This window comes from Dermochelys coriacea, chromosome 1, assembly GCF_009764565.3.
Source record: "Dermochelys coriacea isolate rDerCor1 chromosome 1, rDerCor1.pri.v4, whole genome shotgun sequence".
Taxonomy (NCBI): domain Eukaryota; kingdom Metazoa; phylum Chordata; order Testudines; family Dermochelyidae; genus Dermochelys; species Dermochelys coriacea.
The window spans coordinates 227,196,676-227,214,873 of record NC_050068.2 but is presented as its reverse complement, the minus strand read 5'-3'; the positions used below and the strand labels follow the sequence as shown (position 1 = coordinate 227,214,873).

Sequence of the window (18,198 nt, the reverse complement as noted above, 5' to 3'; positions counted from 1 at the left end):
GGAGGGACTTGGCAGGCTGGCAACCCCAGAGAGGGGGAAAGCCAGATATGTGGGAAGTGACCCAGGGAATAGCAACAGGGCTAAAGGAAGCAGCACGGGGCTCCTATTTGTAGCGTCCCTGGGTCAGGACCTGGAGTAGTGGGTGGGCCTGGGTCCCCCCAACAGCCACTGGGGAAGTGACAGTGCCCTAAGAGAAGGGAGTTTAAAGAGGCCCAAGTAAGGGGCCGTACTGGAAATTGTATTATCCTGGAAGGGGGCTGAACGGAGACTGACCCAGCTGGAAAGCTGGGGTCAGGACTAAAGGGACAGATGCCAGAGCAAGCCCAGGGAGGGCTGCAGAGAGAGAGAGAGAGAGAGAGAGAGAGAGAGAGAGAGAGAGAGAGCGCGCGCGCGCGCAAGCAGTGTACTGAGATCGGCCCTACTGGACTGTTTAAGGACTATGAGAACTGAGCCCAAAGACAGGGCTGCAAATAGGCCCTGTTGGACCTTTTACCCCAGAAGGGGACTCACTGAGTAACCTAGCCAGAGGGCTGAGTCACAAAAGAAATACCAAGGGTTTTGGAGGAAGAAGAGCTGCAGATCAGAGACAGAGCGACGTCATGCAAACCATGGATGGGGATGTCGGCCTCGAGCTAATCCCAAGAGGAGGAGGCGCCAGACCGGTGGTGAGTGCAGCACCCCATGACAACAGTAACTCTAACATACCTGTGTGCATGTGCGGACCAATGGGCACTGCTTACTAAAAATTTCGACAGTCCCACAGTGCACGTGTACCCACATGTGGAATACACACAGGAACCATCACTCAAAAAATTCTTAAATTTGTCCCTCATGCAGTCTGTTTTGATTTATGCTAATAGAGAATTACTGAACTTCTCTCTTTGTCCTTCCCTAAATTAAACAACTACCCTTCTGCAAAAGAATACCACTATGTCATTAGATTATCTGTAAATTAATTTCAGAGAACAGAAGGAATAACTTACTTTGCCAATGTTTGTGTTATCCAGTGCAGCATCCACTTCATCCAAAATAAAGAAAGGGGCAGGGCGGAAACTTAAAAATAAGAGAGTCAATTACTTTTATACAGATATACTAATATTTTGGGGGTTTAGCTTGTCCCATAAAATTTTGACCAAGAAATAGTAAGGTCAGGAACAGAATAGGAATGTAAAATACATTTTTAGACATAACAAATGTTCAAACTGCCTTCTGATAATATTATGCTACATTTGTTTCCACGCCACTGATGCTCAAAGATTAGTAAAAAGATGGTACTGTAAAATTTATTTCACCATATTACCTGTGTATTGCAAACACAAGAGCCAGTGCTGCCACAGATTTTTCACCTCCTGACAAGTTGTCCATTGGCATAAAGCGTTTTCCAGGAGCCACACAGTTATAGCTAATGCCTTCTAGATATGGTTCCTCAGGGTTCTCGGGACTGAGAAATGCCTGAAACACATGCCCCAATATTTTGTTAATATTGAAATGTATGTTTGTATTTTAAAAAGTTTAAAAATTTGACCTTTTGGCTGATTTGTAGTGAATAACTGTATTTGTATTTAAGAGAGACATTGTTAAAAATGTGGTTCTAGAAAAATCTTGTGAAACCTTTGGGATATGACAGATATCATAATCAAAGAACCACCATTTAAGGCAGACTGTCATCTTAGTCATATTTTCAACACTATTCCTTATCTTTGTTACCAGTATCATTTCAGATTATTAAAGACGCACTTAAAAAAATCTCAATTTACTTTTCACTGTTTAATTTATTTTCATTTTACTTGGACAATAAAGTAAATATAGTAATTTTCATATTTATAGGCTGTTACAAAACGAATAGCACCCATGCACAGTGTTAAAAAACAAACGAACAGTTACCTGTCTTTCGTAACTCTTGTTTGGGATGTATTGTTTGTGTCCTTTCCATTCTAGGAGTGTGTGTGCCCATTTGTCAGAGATTTTTGCCTTAGTAGTACCTGTAGGGTTGGCAGTGGTGCTCTCTGGAATGCTGTGCTCATGCATCGGTATATTAGGCACCACCAGCCGTACTCCCTCTCAGTTCCTTCTTGCTGACAACTCCGACAGAGGAGAAGGAAGGTGAGTAATAGAATGGACATGAGCAACACATCTTGAAGAACAACCGTTACAAAAGGTAGGTAACGTTTTTTTCTTCTTCAAGTGCTTGCTCATGTCAACTCCCTTCTAGGTGACTCACAAGCAGTATTCCACTGAGGTGGGCTCGGAGTTCACAGTCATGTGGCTTGCAACACTGCTTTACTGAAGCCAGCATTGTGTTGGGCCTGCTGGGTAAGCGCCAAATGAGACGTAAATATGTGGATGCACGACCAGGTAGCAGCCCTGCTGATATCTGGAATAGGCACTTGGACCAGGAAGGCTGCTGACGAGGCTTGTGCCCTAGTCAAGAGGGCGGTTACAATCGCCAGTGGAGGCACTTTCACCAGATCGTAACAGAAACAGATGCAGGCAGTGATCCATGATGAAATTCTCTAGGCAGACACTGGAAGACCTTTCATCCTGTCCGCCACTGCAATGAACAACTGCGTTGACTTATGGAACAGCTTAGTCCTTTCGATGTAAAAGGCTATAGCTCTCATGACATCCAGAGAGTGCAATTTGCACTCCTCTTCTGACTTATGAGGTTTTGGAAAGAACACAGGTAAATATATGTCCTGGCTTGTATGAAACTGCAAAACTTCCTTGGGCAGGAAAGCTGGGTGCGATTGCAGCTGGACCTTGTCCTTGTAGAATACCGTACAGGGTGGCTCCAAGGTAAATATCCTAATCTCGGAGATCCTGCAGGCAGACGTTAATGCCACCAAGAAAGAAGCCTTCCACGAGAGTAGAAGGATGAAGCAGGAAGCCAAAAGCTCAAAGGGGGAACCCATGAGTCGCGACAGCACAAGATTCGGGTCCTAAGGAGGGAATGTGGGGATAGAGTCACTCCAGACCTTTCAAAAAAGGACCATCATGTCGTGAGCGAAGACCGACCTGCCCTGGAATGGAGGATGGAAGGCCAAAATAGCGGCCAAGTGGACCTTAACTGATGAAAGAAACAGGCCCTGAAGCTTGAGATGCAGAAGGTAGTCCAACAATGACTGCAGCAAGGCCTGCTCGGGGTGGATACCCTGGTCCAAACTCCAGAACCTTTTCCATTTGGCCAGGTAGGTCACCCTGGTGGAGGGCTTTCTGCTACCCAACAGGACCTGCTGGATAATGGACTGAGTACTCCTGTTCTGCATTCAACCATGTAGCAGCCAGGCTGTCAGATTCAGCGCTGCCAAGTTCGGATGCAGAAGATTGCCATGGTTCTGGGACAGCAGATCTGGCCAGAGAGCCAGCTGCAGCGGGGTGGCCACTGAAAGGTCCAACAGCGTGCCGACCCAGTGCAGGCAAGACCAAGCTGGGGCTATCAGGATTATCTTAACCTTCTTCTGTTTGATCTTCATGAAGACTCTGTGGATTAGGGACACTGGTGGGAAGGCATACATCAGAGCCCCCTGATCACAAGAGCAAAAAGATGTCTGACAGGGAACCTATGTTGATCCCCTGAGTTGAGTAGAACACATGGCACTTCGTGTTCTGTCAGGACACAAACAAGTCCCCCCTGGGAGGGGGAGGTAGGAGGGGTCCCCATCTTTGGAAGATCACTCCACCCAGAGATGGTCAGTGTTATCACTTGTGGCAAGAAGAGAAGGACCTGCCGAGGTGATCTGCTAACACATTTCTGGCCCTGGGAAGGTGTACAGCCACAAGATGAATGGCATGCTGCACAAAGAAGCCCCAGAAATGGAGCGCTTGCTGGCAGAGGGCTGACGATCGGGCTCCACCTTGCTTATTGATGTAAAACATCATGGCGGTGTTGTCTGTCAGGATTTATACCACCTTGCCCTTCAGGCTGGGTAGAAAAGAATTGCAGTGTGTAGCCCAGAGACACAATGCCAAGCACCCAGCGGTCTGAGTAACTCGAGACTAGGCTGACCGGAAGGGATGTAGGTGGTTGCGCTCCTTTTGAGTTCTAGGACAAAAATTCTTGCAAATACGACACTTGTCCTTCACATGTGACTCCCCCAGACACCTTAGGCAACTGCTATGGGGGTTGCTAATGGGCATAGGTCTGTTGCAGGCAGAACAAGGCTTAAAACCTGGAGACCAGTACATGCCCCACCTGGGGCTAAGACCCCACTGGGACTCTAATTTACTAACACTACTTAACACCTACTTACTAACTACTGTAAACAAACTATGTACAAGGCAAACAAAGGATGAGAGATAAAGAGAATCTGGGGACAAATTTGAGTTGATCATATTCTTCTTAATATCAGGAGAAGGATACTACCATAAGCAAGAAGAAAAGGAGGACTTGTGGCACCTTAGAATAACAAATTTGAGCATAAGCTTTCGTGAGCTACAGCTCACTTCATCGGATGCATTCGGTGGAAAATACAGTGGGGAGATTTATATACACACACAGAGAACATGAAACAATGGCTTTTATCATACACACTGTAAGGAGAGTGATCACTTAAGATGAGTTATTACCAGCATGAAGGAGAGGGGGGAAGGAAGAAAACCTTTTGCGGTGATAATCAAGGTGGGCCATTTCCAGCAGTTAACAAGAACGTCTGAGGAGCAGTGGGGGGGTGGGGTGGGGGAGGAGAAATAACATGGGGAAATAGTTTTACTTTGTGTAATAACCCATCCACTCCCAGTCTCTATTCAAGCCTAAATTAATTGTATCCAGTTTGCAAATTAATTTCAGTTCAGCAGTCTCTCGTTGGAGTCTGTTTTTGAAGTGTGGGGTTTTTTTTTTTTTGTTTTTTTTTTTTTTTGAAGGATAGCCACTCTCAGGTCTGTAATCGAGTGACCGGAGAGACTGAAGTGTTCTCCGACTGGTTTTTGAATGTTATAATTCTTGACGTCTGATTTGTGTCCATTCATTCTTTTACGTAGAGACTGTCCAGTTTGACCAATGTACATGGCAGAGGGGCATTGTTGGCACATGATGGCATATATCACATTGGTAGATGTGCAGGTGAACGAGCCTCTGATAGTGTGGCTGATGTGATTAAACCCTATGATGGTGTCCCCTGAATAAATATGTGGACAGAGTTGGCAACGGGCTTTGTTGCAAGGATAGGTTCCTGGGTTAGTGGTTCTGTTGTGTGGTGTGTGGTTGCTGGTGAGTATTTGCTTCAGATTGGGGGGTTGTCTGTAAGCAAGGACTGGCCTGTCTCCCAAGATCTGTGAGAGTGATGGGCCGTCCTTCAGGATAGGTTGTAGATCCTTGATGATGCGTTGGAGAGGTTTTAGTTGGGAGCTGAAGGTGATGGCTAGTGGCGTTCTGTTATTTTCTTTGTTGGGCCTGTCCTGTAGTAGGTGACTTCTGGGTACTCTTCTGGCTCTGTCAATGTTTCTTCACTTCAGCAGGTGGGTATTGTAGTTGTAGGAATGCATGATAGAGATCTTGTAGGTGTTTGCCTCTGTCTGAGGGGTTGGAGCAAATGCGGTTATATCATAGAGCTTGGCTATAGACAATGGATTGTGTGGTGTGATCTGGATGAAAGCTAGAGGCATGTAGGTAGGAATAGCGGTCAGTAGGTTTCCGATACATCTACCAATGTGATATATGCCATCATGTGCCAGCAATGCCCCTCTGCCATGTACATTGGTCAAACTGGACAGTCTCTACGTAAAAGAATGAATGGACACAAATCAGACGTCAAGAATTATACCAGTCGGAGAACACTTCAATCTCTCCGGTAACTCGATTACAGACCTGAGAGTGGCTATCCTTCAAAAAAAAAAAAGCTTCAAAAACAGACTCCAAGGAGAGACTGCTGAATTGGAATTAATTTGCAAACTGCATACAATTAACTTAGGCTTGAATAGAGACTGGGAGTGGATGGGTTATTATACAAAGTAAAACTATTTCCCCATGTTATTTCTAACCCCCACCCCACCCCCCACTGTTCCTCAGACGTTCTTGTTAACTGCTGGAAATGGCCCACCTTGATTATCACCATAAAAGGTTATCCTCCTTCCCCCCCTCCCCTTCCTGCTGGTAATAGCTCATCTTAAGTGATCACTCTCCTTACAGCAAAGGAGTACTTGTGGCACCTTAGAGACTAACAAATTTATTAGAGCATAAGCTTTCGTGAGCTACAGCTCACTTCATCGGATGCATCCGATGAAGTGAGCTGTAGCTCACGAAAGCTTATGCTCTAATAAATTTGTTAGTCTCTAAGGTGCCACAAGTACTCCTTTTCTTTTTGCGAATACAGACTAACACGGCTGCTACTCTGAAACCTACCATAAGCAAGGTTTCTGTGCGCATGAGCTCTAGTATACAAAGCATATAAAAGGAGAGAGATTCCTTCAAAGATGACACCAGTCTATAAATAGATGATGTAGAACAATACTAATTCTAGCAATTAAATCAAACAGACTGGACTAACCTTTCCTACTCAGCATAAAAATACTATGATGCCATGTCCCTTTTAATAACTCCTTGAACTTCTTGAGAACCATTAAAAATAACAGCTTCTATCCTTAAGTTAGTGAAAACTAATTTGTGAATAAGTTGCAGGGACCATAGGGTTTTGACAAAACTTCCCATTAGCATCGTAGCTCTATTAGAAGAAAGGGGTTATATACTTTCATCTAAAGAAATTTCTGGTACAAGATTGGTTTCAGAGTAGCAGCCGTGGTGACAGAGATGATATCCAATCCAGTCTGGTGGCATAAAACTCCAAGGTTCCAGGAGTACTCTATCCCAGAATATGAATGTTTGACGTATATACAGGGATGTGTTATATGGCACAAGCAGTGCTACAACTGTTGCCCACTCAGTCTGCCCCCTCCCACCCCAAATTTAAATAACCTGAAATGAAACTGACTGAATTTTACAAATATAAATAACATACCGATCTCATAGTTTAGCTGTTTCTTTCATACTGAAACCATGACGTCTCTGGCTCTGACTGCTCCATTCTCCTATTGAATGTTAGGCTTCTGTCTAAAATTTTTGTCTCTTGCCTGTACACTCTTCTTCTCAGGGCATCAGAATGTCTTATCTTCAGCTACTCCTCACTGCTCAACCCCCGATACTTTCCTCACATCCCTGTTTTTGGCATTTTAGGCACCCCCAGGCTTAGCTGACTTCCTTAGTGATGGAGAAGGCTTTTGACAGAACTGAATACAGATATTTTCCAGAGGTTTGTCACAAATTTTACTTTAGCAGTAACTTCCTCAAACTGGGAGAATTCATGGTTGCTTATCTGAAAAAAGTTTCCCTTCTTTAAAGGGAAAGATTCAAAGATTGATAATGGGTCATTGCCTGTCTGTACCTGCAGGGGGCAGAAACAAAGCTAGGTGGACAAATGACGAGGGACTTGTCCCCACCTTCAGTAGACCACCTCAGTTTCAAGATGCTTCCACAGTTAGGTCCTGTGAACTATGAAATTAAAAAACCCAAATCTCTCATCTTGCAAAAAAATATTCAACAAGAGAACATTGAGAACAACAAGAAAATTTTAACTACTGCAGAAAACTGTAAGCATGAGTTAAGCAGGTCTGCCTTTTTCAGGGAGGGCCAGATCTGTTTGAAGAAGGGAAAATTTTCAGGTAAGCTGCCACAAATTTTCCCATTCTCTCTCAGGGATAGGTCCACAGATCCTCAGTGTGGGATATTCTCAGCAATGACAAAAATTCCTAGGGAGAGAACAAAATAATATCACAGAGAAAGGATTCCCTTACCCAAAGGAATCACCACAGCATGCAAGACCCACCTGTCAAAGGCTGCATCATCTGAAGAGGAGTATCTATCTTGTAAAACTTAGTCAATGTTTACATGGATGACTAGTTGCAGTTTTACAGATTTCAGTGCCCCTTCTCTGCCCACTTACTGAGCTCTGGTGCCCACTGTTGGATGGGTGCCCTTGATATGCAAGGCCCTGATAGACTGTAGATGAGCCTCTTCCCACTGCAGCAATGATACTGTTCCTTTTGTAGATTCCTTAATCTGAGTCCTCTCCTCTTCCACTCAATGGTTTATGTATGCCATCACTGACATTGTCCGCCATTACCAGAAGACCACCATTCCGTAATGCTGGGGCGTTGTTGAACAGCATACTTTATTGAACTTGTCTCTAGAAAACGTACACTCTTCTTTAGTTCCAAGAACCATGTCCCTACAGCCACCGACTTCTCAGAGAATGCTCCCCATCCTTCCAGACTGGCATCTATTGACAGATCTCTCTGGCTCTGCCATAGCCATCCTTCCTGGAATCAATCTGGGCTCATCCTCCAATCCTGGGATTTCAATTTGAGTGATAGAATGCTCACTTTCTGAGATGGAAAAATCAGAAAACAGCAGGGAAGAGACAGCAGGAAACTCTGGAGAGTCCTCACATTTATTCTTGCTCCTGGCACTATTCCTACAAAACTCATTATGACATGATCATCCCTAGAACGCTCATTAGGGTGCCTAGGATGCCCTCAAAAGGGTAACTGCTGATCTGGTCTTGCCCTGTATTTTGGCTGACAAAGATTTTATGGGCCTCGGTCTATCAACACTCCAGGATGAATGAGGCACTGAGATGGCTGAAGATGACTCTTTTCAAAATTTACTATAATCCATGCTGTTGCAACATTTGGACTGTTGCTTGAGTGGATCTCTCTTTGGACAGGATTCTGATTAGAATGTTGTCTAGTAAAGAGTATATTTGTATCCCCATTTGCCTGAGAATAGCAACCAGAACACTGAGGACTTTTGTGAATGCTTGAGGCGCAGATAACAATACAAAAGGCAGCACTTTGTATTGAAAATTATCAGTCCCATGAGTGAATCACAGAAATCTCCTGTGCACCTGGTGAACTGGCATATGAAGATAGGTCTCCTTCAAATTGACTGACTGATGTGAGATAATCCCTCTGGCAGATGGCCACCATTATGGACTTAAAAATCTCCAGACTCAATCTGGTCTCCAATACTTCTCTGTCCTCCCCAGACCTCTTGGGTACCAGAAACAAAACTGAGTAGTGGCCAGAGAACATCTCTGCCTTGAGAACTCTCTCTATTACACAGATTCCCGAAAGATAATATACTAAAGACTACAGATCACACCTATTTTGCAAATTTGAAGATACTGGAAAAGAGAGAAAATGATTATTCAGAGTCTTTCAAAATTCTATGATGTACTCCTGTCAAACGACATTCAGCACCCATCTGTCCAATGTGGAGATAGGCCATTGGTCCTTGAATTTTAGCAGTCCTCCCCTTAGGTGCTGCTCGTCAGAACTCTCCTGACTGTAGTCATGGATTGTTTCTAGTGTTGGAAACACTGCAGGAACACTGGAGTCTCTCTCCTTTCCAGGCTTAGACTTGTTCTATTTGCTTTTGTTGTAGTGCCTTCTATGCTTAGAGGAACAGCCACAAAAAGAATATTTAGACCTGAAATAAAGCTGGCTATCCCTTTTCCCAGATTTGGAGTTGAGAGTTTTGTAACTTAATTTTTGATTTATCTGAAGACTCCAGTACCACTTTGTTTAATGGCTCCTCAAATAACCAACCTTCTGAAGATTTTGAAGCTGCTAACGTGATTTTGACTTGTCTGTCGCCCTTCCAGAATCTTAAACAAAGGTACCACATTGGAGGCCATAGCATGTGCTGAAAACATCAAACCACCCCTGGTTACATCAGCTATGAATGCTGAAGGCACTAAGATGTTCATTAACTCTGAACCTAATTGAAGTGATTTCTTAGCAGTTAGCACCCCTGACTGCCAAACTGTGTGTCCATGTGAGTACTGCTCTTGCAAAACATGGTGCTGCAGCAGAAGCCCTCAGAGAGGAAGATGCAGCCTCATTATGGCACAGTGATATTTCCATTCTGCAGTCATTGGGTTCTTCTGGGGAAAAAAAGTCCCTCTCCTTTGAGATAGCTATGTCTTTGACTAGTTTCAGTAAACTGCTCTGTCCACTGTGGGAACAGACACAATCTGCTTTTTTGCTATGGTGCAGGCTATAGAATTTTGTTTTGCATGCCTGGACAATCTCACAGACTTTGCTGGTGCTTCCCATTCAGCCTTAATTACTTTCCCACAAAAGACACAAAGGGGAACGTGTGGTTCAGATTTTGAACAAGTTGAGGAAAAAACTTTTGTAATTTCTGTACTAGTTGTCTCCTTCCACCACCATTTTTTTGTCACTAGCTCATCCAACTCAAATAATTCAGTTGGCAAAAGATCCTCTTGCTTCACTTCATCCTGCAGCTAAGACTCTGAGACTGAATTAACCTTCCTCCTGTGAAGATGATCCTTGACTTCTTTATTCCTCTCTTGAACTTAGATTGAACAGATTTTCTAGCTTGGGGGGAAGGGGCTGGCGGGGGGGGGGGGGGAAGAGGGCAATGCTCATAATGAAAATGAAATGGAGGAGGAAGATGAAAAAAAAACAGATGTAAACAATTTATATTCCTTTTACTATACTTTTTCTTTCCATATTTAAAATCTTGTGAAGAGAGCCATTAGCTCTGGCACTCTCTGGTGATCAGTCAGAGGTACTGCTGTCCATAGAAAAACAGGCCAGTATTCTCCTAAATTTGAGGTAATTTCTTGAACCCCTTTCTCCTCTAATTTTTACTCCTTATGGGAGGTGAGACCAGGAACCTGAGTCAGATGAAGAGCCCTTAACAGGCATCTCTTTATCTTTGCCCTTTTGAGTGTGAACAGAATCCCTGTAAGGGACACTGCAGCCATTTTCTGGGGCTTACAAGATGGCAGCCTCTACAGTAAAGGCATTTTTCATGCCAAATCCAAGAGCTCCGTAGCCTAAGAGGGAATTTCTTCCTGAGAGAATTTCTTCTCCTCTCCATTCAGAATTCTGGACTTCCCCTAGGGCTAAGGAAAGGAGACCTGACAAGAGGGGGTGGGACAGATGAGACCTGCACTGTGGGAGGGCATACACAAATGGCCTTTTTGGCCACTCCATGCTCTGCCAATGGCAGATTCAGCTGGTCCTGCTTATGGCATCCCTGTACCAGGCTGCTGACCTGATGTAACTGCCTCTGGTTGCTGACAGGCTCTCTTAATTTTTGTGCCATCCTTTAAGACATTTGCAGCCTGGCTGTCAGACTCCCTGCTGGTGGGGAACTCTCAAGGAACCAGCTCCTGGATCAGGATAAGGCAGACAAAGCAAAGCCTTTCTGATCCTGTGGATGAGGCACCTGGAGTGCACCAGGCACAAACTTCTCCTTGTTCACCATCTGGCAGGAATACAGAGCAGGAGGAACACAACCTTGCTTGGTCTCCTGTTTGGACTTATCTCATCCATCCTCCTAGCCTGCAACCTGAATAGTCGGGTGATAGGAGGCAATGACTGACAGTTCCAGACAGGAGACAACTTGTCTCTTCAGATTTTTCTTAATTCTGTCTCTTACAAGAGGTGCCGATACCCCAGACCTCCCAGTAGCTATAGGAGGCAAAAAAAAAAAAAAACAAAAAACAAAAAACAAACCACACTATGGAGGACTCCAGAAGGTGTGGGCTAGTCCCACAGCTGTCCAATCAGCTTTGATTTTGCCCCCTACAACTACAGACAGGTGATGACTCACACTGAGGATCTGTGGACCAGACCCTGAGAGAGAGGAATTCAGATTTTGTATGCTTCTCCTAGAGCTGCTGTGATGACCAATAAGTTTGCCTTTGATTATTTTACTTGAGAGGGAGACAAGACAGGGATGCCCGCTTTCTCCCTTAGTCTTTGACATTGCTAAGCAATTTACTTGAGTTGCTTGCTCTTCAGTCCTTTGCAATTTTTCAGGCAGTCACTCAGAAGTCAACCTTGTATGCTGCAGCTGATATGACAGCATGTCATCTCTTGAAATATACACTTCAAGCTAACCAATTTGGTCAATTTTCAGCTTTCAAAATTCGCCTTCTTAAATTAGAAGCATTATCTATGTAAATCTGATCCTCTATCCTGGCAAGCATTTTCTCCTTTCTTAGTGCAAGTAAAATGGCTCCCTCTACCTGGATGTCTCCACTCCAAGTAGGTTTTCTATTCTGTGCTCTTGCAACTTTGTTCAGTGCTTAATAAAATTAAAAATGACCTATTAGATAGTTCCTCCTTACCTCTCTCTAATGAGTGAAAATTACAATATTCCCTAGAAATACACTATTTACAGTAAACTCTCTATTTGTTTTTAACTGGAGGGAGATCTTTGATTCAAAGACAGAGAACATAGCTGCCAACTACCATGACGGATATTCGTGTGTGTTTTAACAGACTTCAAAAGGTCTAAAATGGAGAGAAGCCTTGTATTTCTCTGTCTGATTGTACATGTATCAGCTTTGTTTTACAAAACACTGTCTGGGAGATAAGGAAATTTATACTTTTCTATCTAGTGAAGAGGGGTTTACTTTTCCCAACTGTCTAATTGCCTTTTTTGAAAGGACATCATCAACTTAAATCTTTTATTCAGAGCCCCTATATGGATTTGGAGAACCTTAAGTAACTTGCCAGGTAAAGTAGCTCTCTCACCAGTGTTACTTGTTTATAGAATCATAGAATCATAGAATATCAGGGTTGGAAGGGACCCCAGAAGGTCATCTAGTCCAACCCCCTGCTCAAAGCAGGACCAAGTCCCAGTTAAATCATCCTAGCCAGGGCTTTGTCAAGCCTGACCTTAAAAACCTCTAAGGAAGGAGATTCTACCACCTCCCTAGGTAACGCATTCCAGTGTTTCACCACCCTCTTAGTGAAAAAGTTTTTCCTAATATCCAATCTAAACCTCCCCCATTGCAACTTGAGACCATTACTCCTCGTTCTGTCATCTGCTACCATTGAGAACAGTCTAGAGCCATCCTCTTTGAAACCCCCTTTCAGGTAGTTGAAAGCAGCTATCAAATCCCCCCTCATTCTTCTCTTCTGCAGACTAAACAATCCCAGCTCCCTCAGCCTCTCCTCATAAGTCATATAATTATGTTTCCCCTAAACTTGGCCAGCCCAGCTAAATTATGAAGGTATGCAGGAATTAAATACATTTCTTATGTTTTAGGTCATCACCAATCTCTGCCTGACCGCTAGTCTGTCTTGCACTAATTTTTTTAAAACAAATGACGGAGTAAAATCTTGTTAAATGGCTATAACATTTTTTAAAAAACAGCCATACAGGAGACTGTATAAATTAAGTCAGAGGCTACATATCATTCCAACTCACTCTCTATAGTACATCTGTTGCTGGGTCTAACCCACTATGTTTAAAATACAAGTAAGGGATTGCTAACTGCTATGCTGCTGGTATAAGTTTGCACAGAGGCTATCTCCCACTCTTAACTGCTGAATGATCTCAACTTTAACTCCCTGGCCTCCTTCAATAAGAAAGGGTATGAACCTGGGTTTTATGAGGCCAGAAAAGATATCATGTATGTTAGGCATAGGAAGATATCTGTTACCGCTGTGAAGATCTATGTTGTTAGATCTCCTGTATACAATTAAATTCTCACATTCTCTCTGAGGGAGAATAAGTGTGGGAAATGTGTCTGTGGTTTGGAGCAAAACTTGAACTCATTTGCAGAAATACTTAAAAATTTGCTGAACTCGATGTGCACAAATTGTGTGGGAGATTTCCTATAATTTACTTTGAAAGACTGGTAATATTTTTCTTTTAGATGTTTCAGAAGTACATGCTAGATGACTGATGAGGAGTTAATACAGAGAAGCAATTGTTCTATAGCTCTTTATAAATAATTATACTGATATGAACTGGTATATGTAAGAGTAGTTCCCCCCCACATTTATTTAGAGAAGTGTAGGGAGTGTTAAAACAAAAATGCTAGGGTTCAGATATCTAAAATAGTCTTGTTAACTGGTTATATGGATATCTGAATGTTCTGGATGCTTGCTATACCCACAACTAAATCTGTGAACCAATAATATTTCCTTTAAAAGCTAAAAGTAATGAATATACTTTACGCATCCTTCATGATATTCCAGAAGTCTAAAATCAAATAAACAAAACTCCCAAAATAGTGAATGCATTATTCCATTCCTCTCTTGCACAAAAGAAAGCTGCAGGTAAGTGCAGACTGGTAGCTACTATCTTTTCTTCACTTTACGTAATTGTGATTTTCCTAATGATCTTTGTCTTCTAGTCTGTTTGCATAAATTTCATGTCCAAGACTGAAACCATAACCTATCCTTGGAGAGTAAAAAAAAAAAAAAAAAAAAAAGTGAATAAATTCTATTGTTCTAGTTAATGAAACTTTCAGTATTATGATTCCAATTACCAACTGAGGGAAAGTAAGCTAGTAAACTTTTTTTAAACCAAGTACTTGAAAACATTACACACCTGAGCACAACTGTTTCTGCAGAGTTTCTTGTAGATCTGATCGATAGCTACTGAGACATGCTCAAAACACTGGCTGAAACGCTCGTATCTTCTTTTTTTCATCTGTTCAAATTCTTGCCTACATATTCTGGCTTCCCTTCTGCTGGCCTCAAAAGCTATGAAAGAATAATTGAACTAACTTTAGCTTTGCAGAAAGTGCTCAATAATAAAACTTAAAATTAGTTTAATTCTCTTAGTAATCCATATCTTAGCTAATAAGCATTTTACTAGAGAAATCTGTATTGCAACATAAACGGAAAACAGCTTCAGTGCATATATGAGCAACATGGCAATGTCTTAACTTTGCTCCCAGAGCTCAGCTACCGAGACTGAAAACCTAGAAAATTGTTTGGATGTTTCCAGTTTTCCCTACACAAGACCAGACTGATGTGTGAAGAGATGGACCTCTGCCTGAGCACAAGTTGTTCACACAGTTGTATATTAGATTGGGTAAACTCTATAGGAGTTTATAAGTCTATATTTAGGTGTGGCAGTGGAATTCCTTGCACTCTCAGTAGTGTGCTACTTACAGCACGCCACTAATTTTGCAGTAATGTTTGTGTTTGAGCTCCAGAAAAAGATATGGTAACTGGTACATGGATTGCTTCTTCTAAGGAAATTAGCAGAAAATTCTTAGCAAATCAGTCATCTCTGAAATTTAATAAACCTCTTATCAAGGAATATACTATATCTTGCTTACAAAGATATTTTTGGTGAAGATACAAACAGAATTAATGATGGAACACAAAGTTTTAAAGAAATAATTTAGAATAAGATGCAACATTTTATAAATAAGATTATTAATATGAAATGGCAGTATAAAAGTGTAACTAAGGAAAAAACACAGGGCCTCCAGTAGTAAGTCTCTGATACAAACACAAAGGAAATACTCAAATATGTGAAAGGAGTAAAAAATAAAAAAATAATAAAAAAAATAGGACCAGTTTTAGCATAAGGATTATGCAGGATGGAAAATTTTCACAGAAATGGTTACTAATAAGGAAGATTCAGTGTTACCATCTACTGATTCCTGGAACTTGTCCTTAGCAGTCTGCAATTTCTCCAGTGCTCTTAAGTTTGGTGCAGCTGTTTTGAATAAAATATTTTCTTTGGATACTATTTGCTGCTGCAGCTGTGACAGATGAGCCTCAATCTCTTTATCAGACTGTAGGTCCTAAGCAGAAGACAAGTCATAAAAAGGGATTACTTGCCAATAGAATCAGCAGGCTCCCAGACAAGAGGGTCCTATACAAACTGGTTCACCACAGATGGAAAAATACCACGTCCCTTACATCAGGACACAGTAAGCAGAAACAGCAGCTGAACAGGCCTTGGCAATAGTCAGGAATAAACATTTTTTTAAAAAGCCCAAGATAATTTAAACTGAAATAAAATGGACAAGAAGCATGGTCAAAGATCTCTGCCTTGAGAAAACCTTTTAAATCAACTCCATCTGGCAGCATGATACCTCCTAGCAGAGAGGTCTGGTCTCTTAATATTCTGCCTTGAATTCCTTAGACAGGCTAAAACATCCAATCATATAAGGCTTAAGCCAAACAGTTCTGTTGTTATGTGAAGCAACTTGAGTTCTGGGTGATCTACCCTGCTATTCTGCTGGAGAAGAAGAATTTCTGATACCATGAAAGTCTTTTCCTTAGCTCTATTTGAAGAACTAGGTAGGATCTTTAGCCCTCAGAACCAATTTTGATTGCTCCTGAGCATCTTTATAAAAGACCTTTACAAAAAGATGACCAACTCCTTTGAGCCTGGTATTTTGAAGCAGACTGGGGTAAGGATTAGCAGCCCCATTGCTTGTGCATGGGGAGAATTTTTTAGGAAAAGCTTTTCCAGACTCACTACTGCAGCTTCTTGCAGTAGCAAGTTGTGGAAAAGTTTTTTGGTCCTTTGGGGCAAGGCCTTAAAGGTATAGCAGCTTGGCCTGAGCACATTTCCCTGAGGCATAAAACACCCTTTTTGTGCCGTTGTACAGTAGGGAATATAGAAGGACAAGAAAAGTATCTTAACTCTTATCAACAAATTGGTCATCTTGAACAAGAACTTAAAAAAGATTGAGTCACGAAAGCTTATGCTCAAATAAATTTGTTAGTCTCTAAGGTGCCACAAGTACTCCTTTTCTTTTGCGAATACAGACTAACACGGCGGATACTCTGAAACCTGTCAATGATCTAAGCCACTCCACTTAACTATTTACAGCTCTTTCATGAAAACTAACATGATGGAGAAAGGGAAAGACTGGTTCTGCAACCTCTCCAGAAGATGAGCGGATGATCTAAAGGATTCTTACAGAAGACAGGGTATTTATATCCTTGGTCTACAGCTATGGCTCTCAACCTTTCCAGACTACTGTACCCCTTTCAGGAGTCTGATTTGTCTTGCGTACCCCCAAGTTTCACCTCACTTAAAAGCTACTTGGTTTACAAAATCAGACAAAAATATGTAAGTGTCACAGTATGCTATTCGTGAAAAATTGCTTACTTTCTCATTTTTGCCATACAATTATAAAATAAATCAATTTGAATATAAAATATTGTACCTACATTTCAGTGTATAGTATACAGAGCGGTATAAACAAGTCATTGGCTGTATGAAATTATAGTTTATACTGACTTCTCTAGTGCTTTTTATGTAGCCTATTGTAAATCTAGGCAAATATCTAGATGAGGTACCCACTGAAAGACCTTTGCGTACTGCCAGGGGTACATGTACCCCCGTTGAGAACCACTGGTCTTCGGAATGCACGGCTCCGGGGAATCGACACAAGGCCCTTATCTGCCAAACACTATTCTTGAAAGTTCTGTGGCCAGGTATGCGATTTCTATTGCAGGGCCCCATGAATGCAATAGTATGAAGGAAAATTAGAATTTCTGTTCCTCCTCCATTAGATTTGCACTTTACAAAAACTACATGCTATGATTTAAAGTTAAGTGGAATATTCTGATAGATAAAATGCATATATACTAATGCTAAAAAGTCAGGATGTCTAACAGGAAATGGCTGCTATCAAATCTCAAGCTTACTAGTTTTCTGTCAAAACATTTGTTTAAGATTATGCTGAAGAATGCATGAAAGTGTCATTCTATAGTACTATAAAGTAAATAAAATAAATGGCTTCACCGTTAGATCATCTGTTAGACTGCTGTAGTCTATCTGAATTGCTCTCTCTCTTTCATAGATATCTGCAGTAGCCTCAGTGCTTTCTGCTTCAGTTCCCAGCTGTAACACAGACGAAGGGCTTTTAAGTTCAGAAATATAGTGATCTTTTTAGTTTTTAAAAAGAACAAAGTCTACATGAGATGGAATGAGGGAGAAAAATGGAGCAACTTTTCCTTTCCTAATTTATTTAATACACTTTTGTAATCACACATTATGGTTTACTTGTTGATTAGCAAGAGGTATTAATAGTCGAAAATGCTGTCTTTCTATGAAGTTTGAAGAATCCAGCAAGTGCAGTTGTGGGGTTAACATGAAAGCAGAAGTGGATTTGTCCAGAGTGCACTTAAAAGGGGCTAACTCCATTTCTGGTCTGTCAGAATGGGCTTTCCAGGGAGTTTTTAAATCCCCCTTCAAAAAAAGCTCCTAGGGACATCAGTCAACAGAAAACACCACTTCCAGACAATTGTCCTTAGAAAAAATAAGCCAATCTCTCTTTCCTTTTAGGCTGCTGGGCAATGAGCACAAGCAGACTGCCTCCTACTCATTGCAAGCCTGGGTCTACAATTACCAACTTCAGCTCTCTCCCAGTCCTCACATGCCGCTTCCAT

The 18,198-nt window shown here is 41.9% G+C and overlaps 1 protein-coding gene across 8 annotated transcripts in view; it reads right to left on the bottom strand.

Moving 5' to 3' along the window:
* The window catches only part of SMC1B (structural maintenance of chromosomes 1B), a 62,230-nt gene that overhangs the window by 8,156 nt on the left and 35,876 nt on the right, over nt 1-18,198 (bottom strand). For 5 of the 8 annotated variants that reach the window (XM_038375926.2, XM_038375907.2, XM_043515306.1 and 2 more), the window contains 5 exons: nt 17,552-17,650; nt 15,434-15,590; nt 14,378-14,532; nt 1,301-1,452; nt 984-1,053 (listed from right to left, as the gene is read on the bottom strand). In XM_038375926.2, coding sequence (XP_038231854.1) covers nt 984-1,053; nt 1,301-1,452; nt 14,378-14,532; nt 15,434-15,590; nt 17,552-17,650 — 633 coding nt within the window. The remainder of the gene's footprint in view (nt 1-983; nt 1,054-1,300; nt 1,453-14,377; nt 14,533-15,433; nt 15,591-17,551; nt 17,651-18,198) is intronic. The other 3 variants (XM_043515287.1, XM_043515301.1, XM_043515274.1) reach the window with 2 other exon arrangements.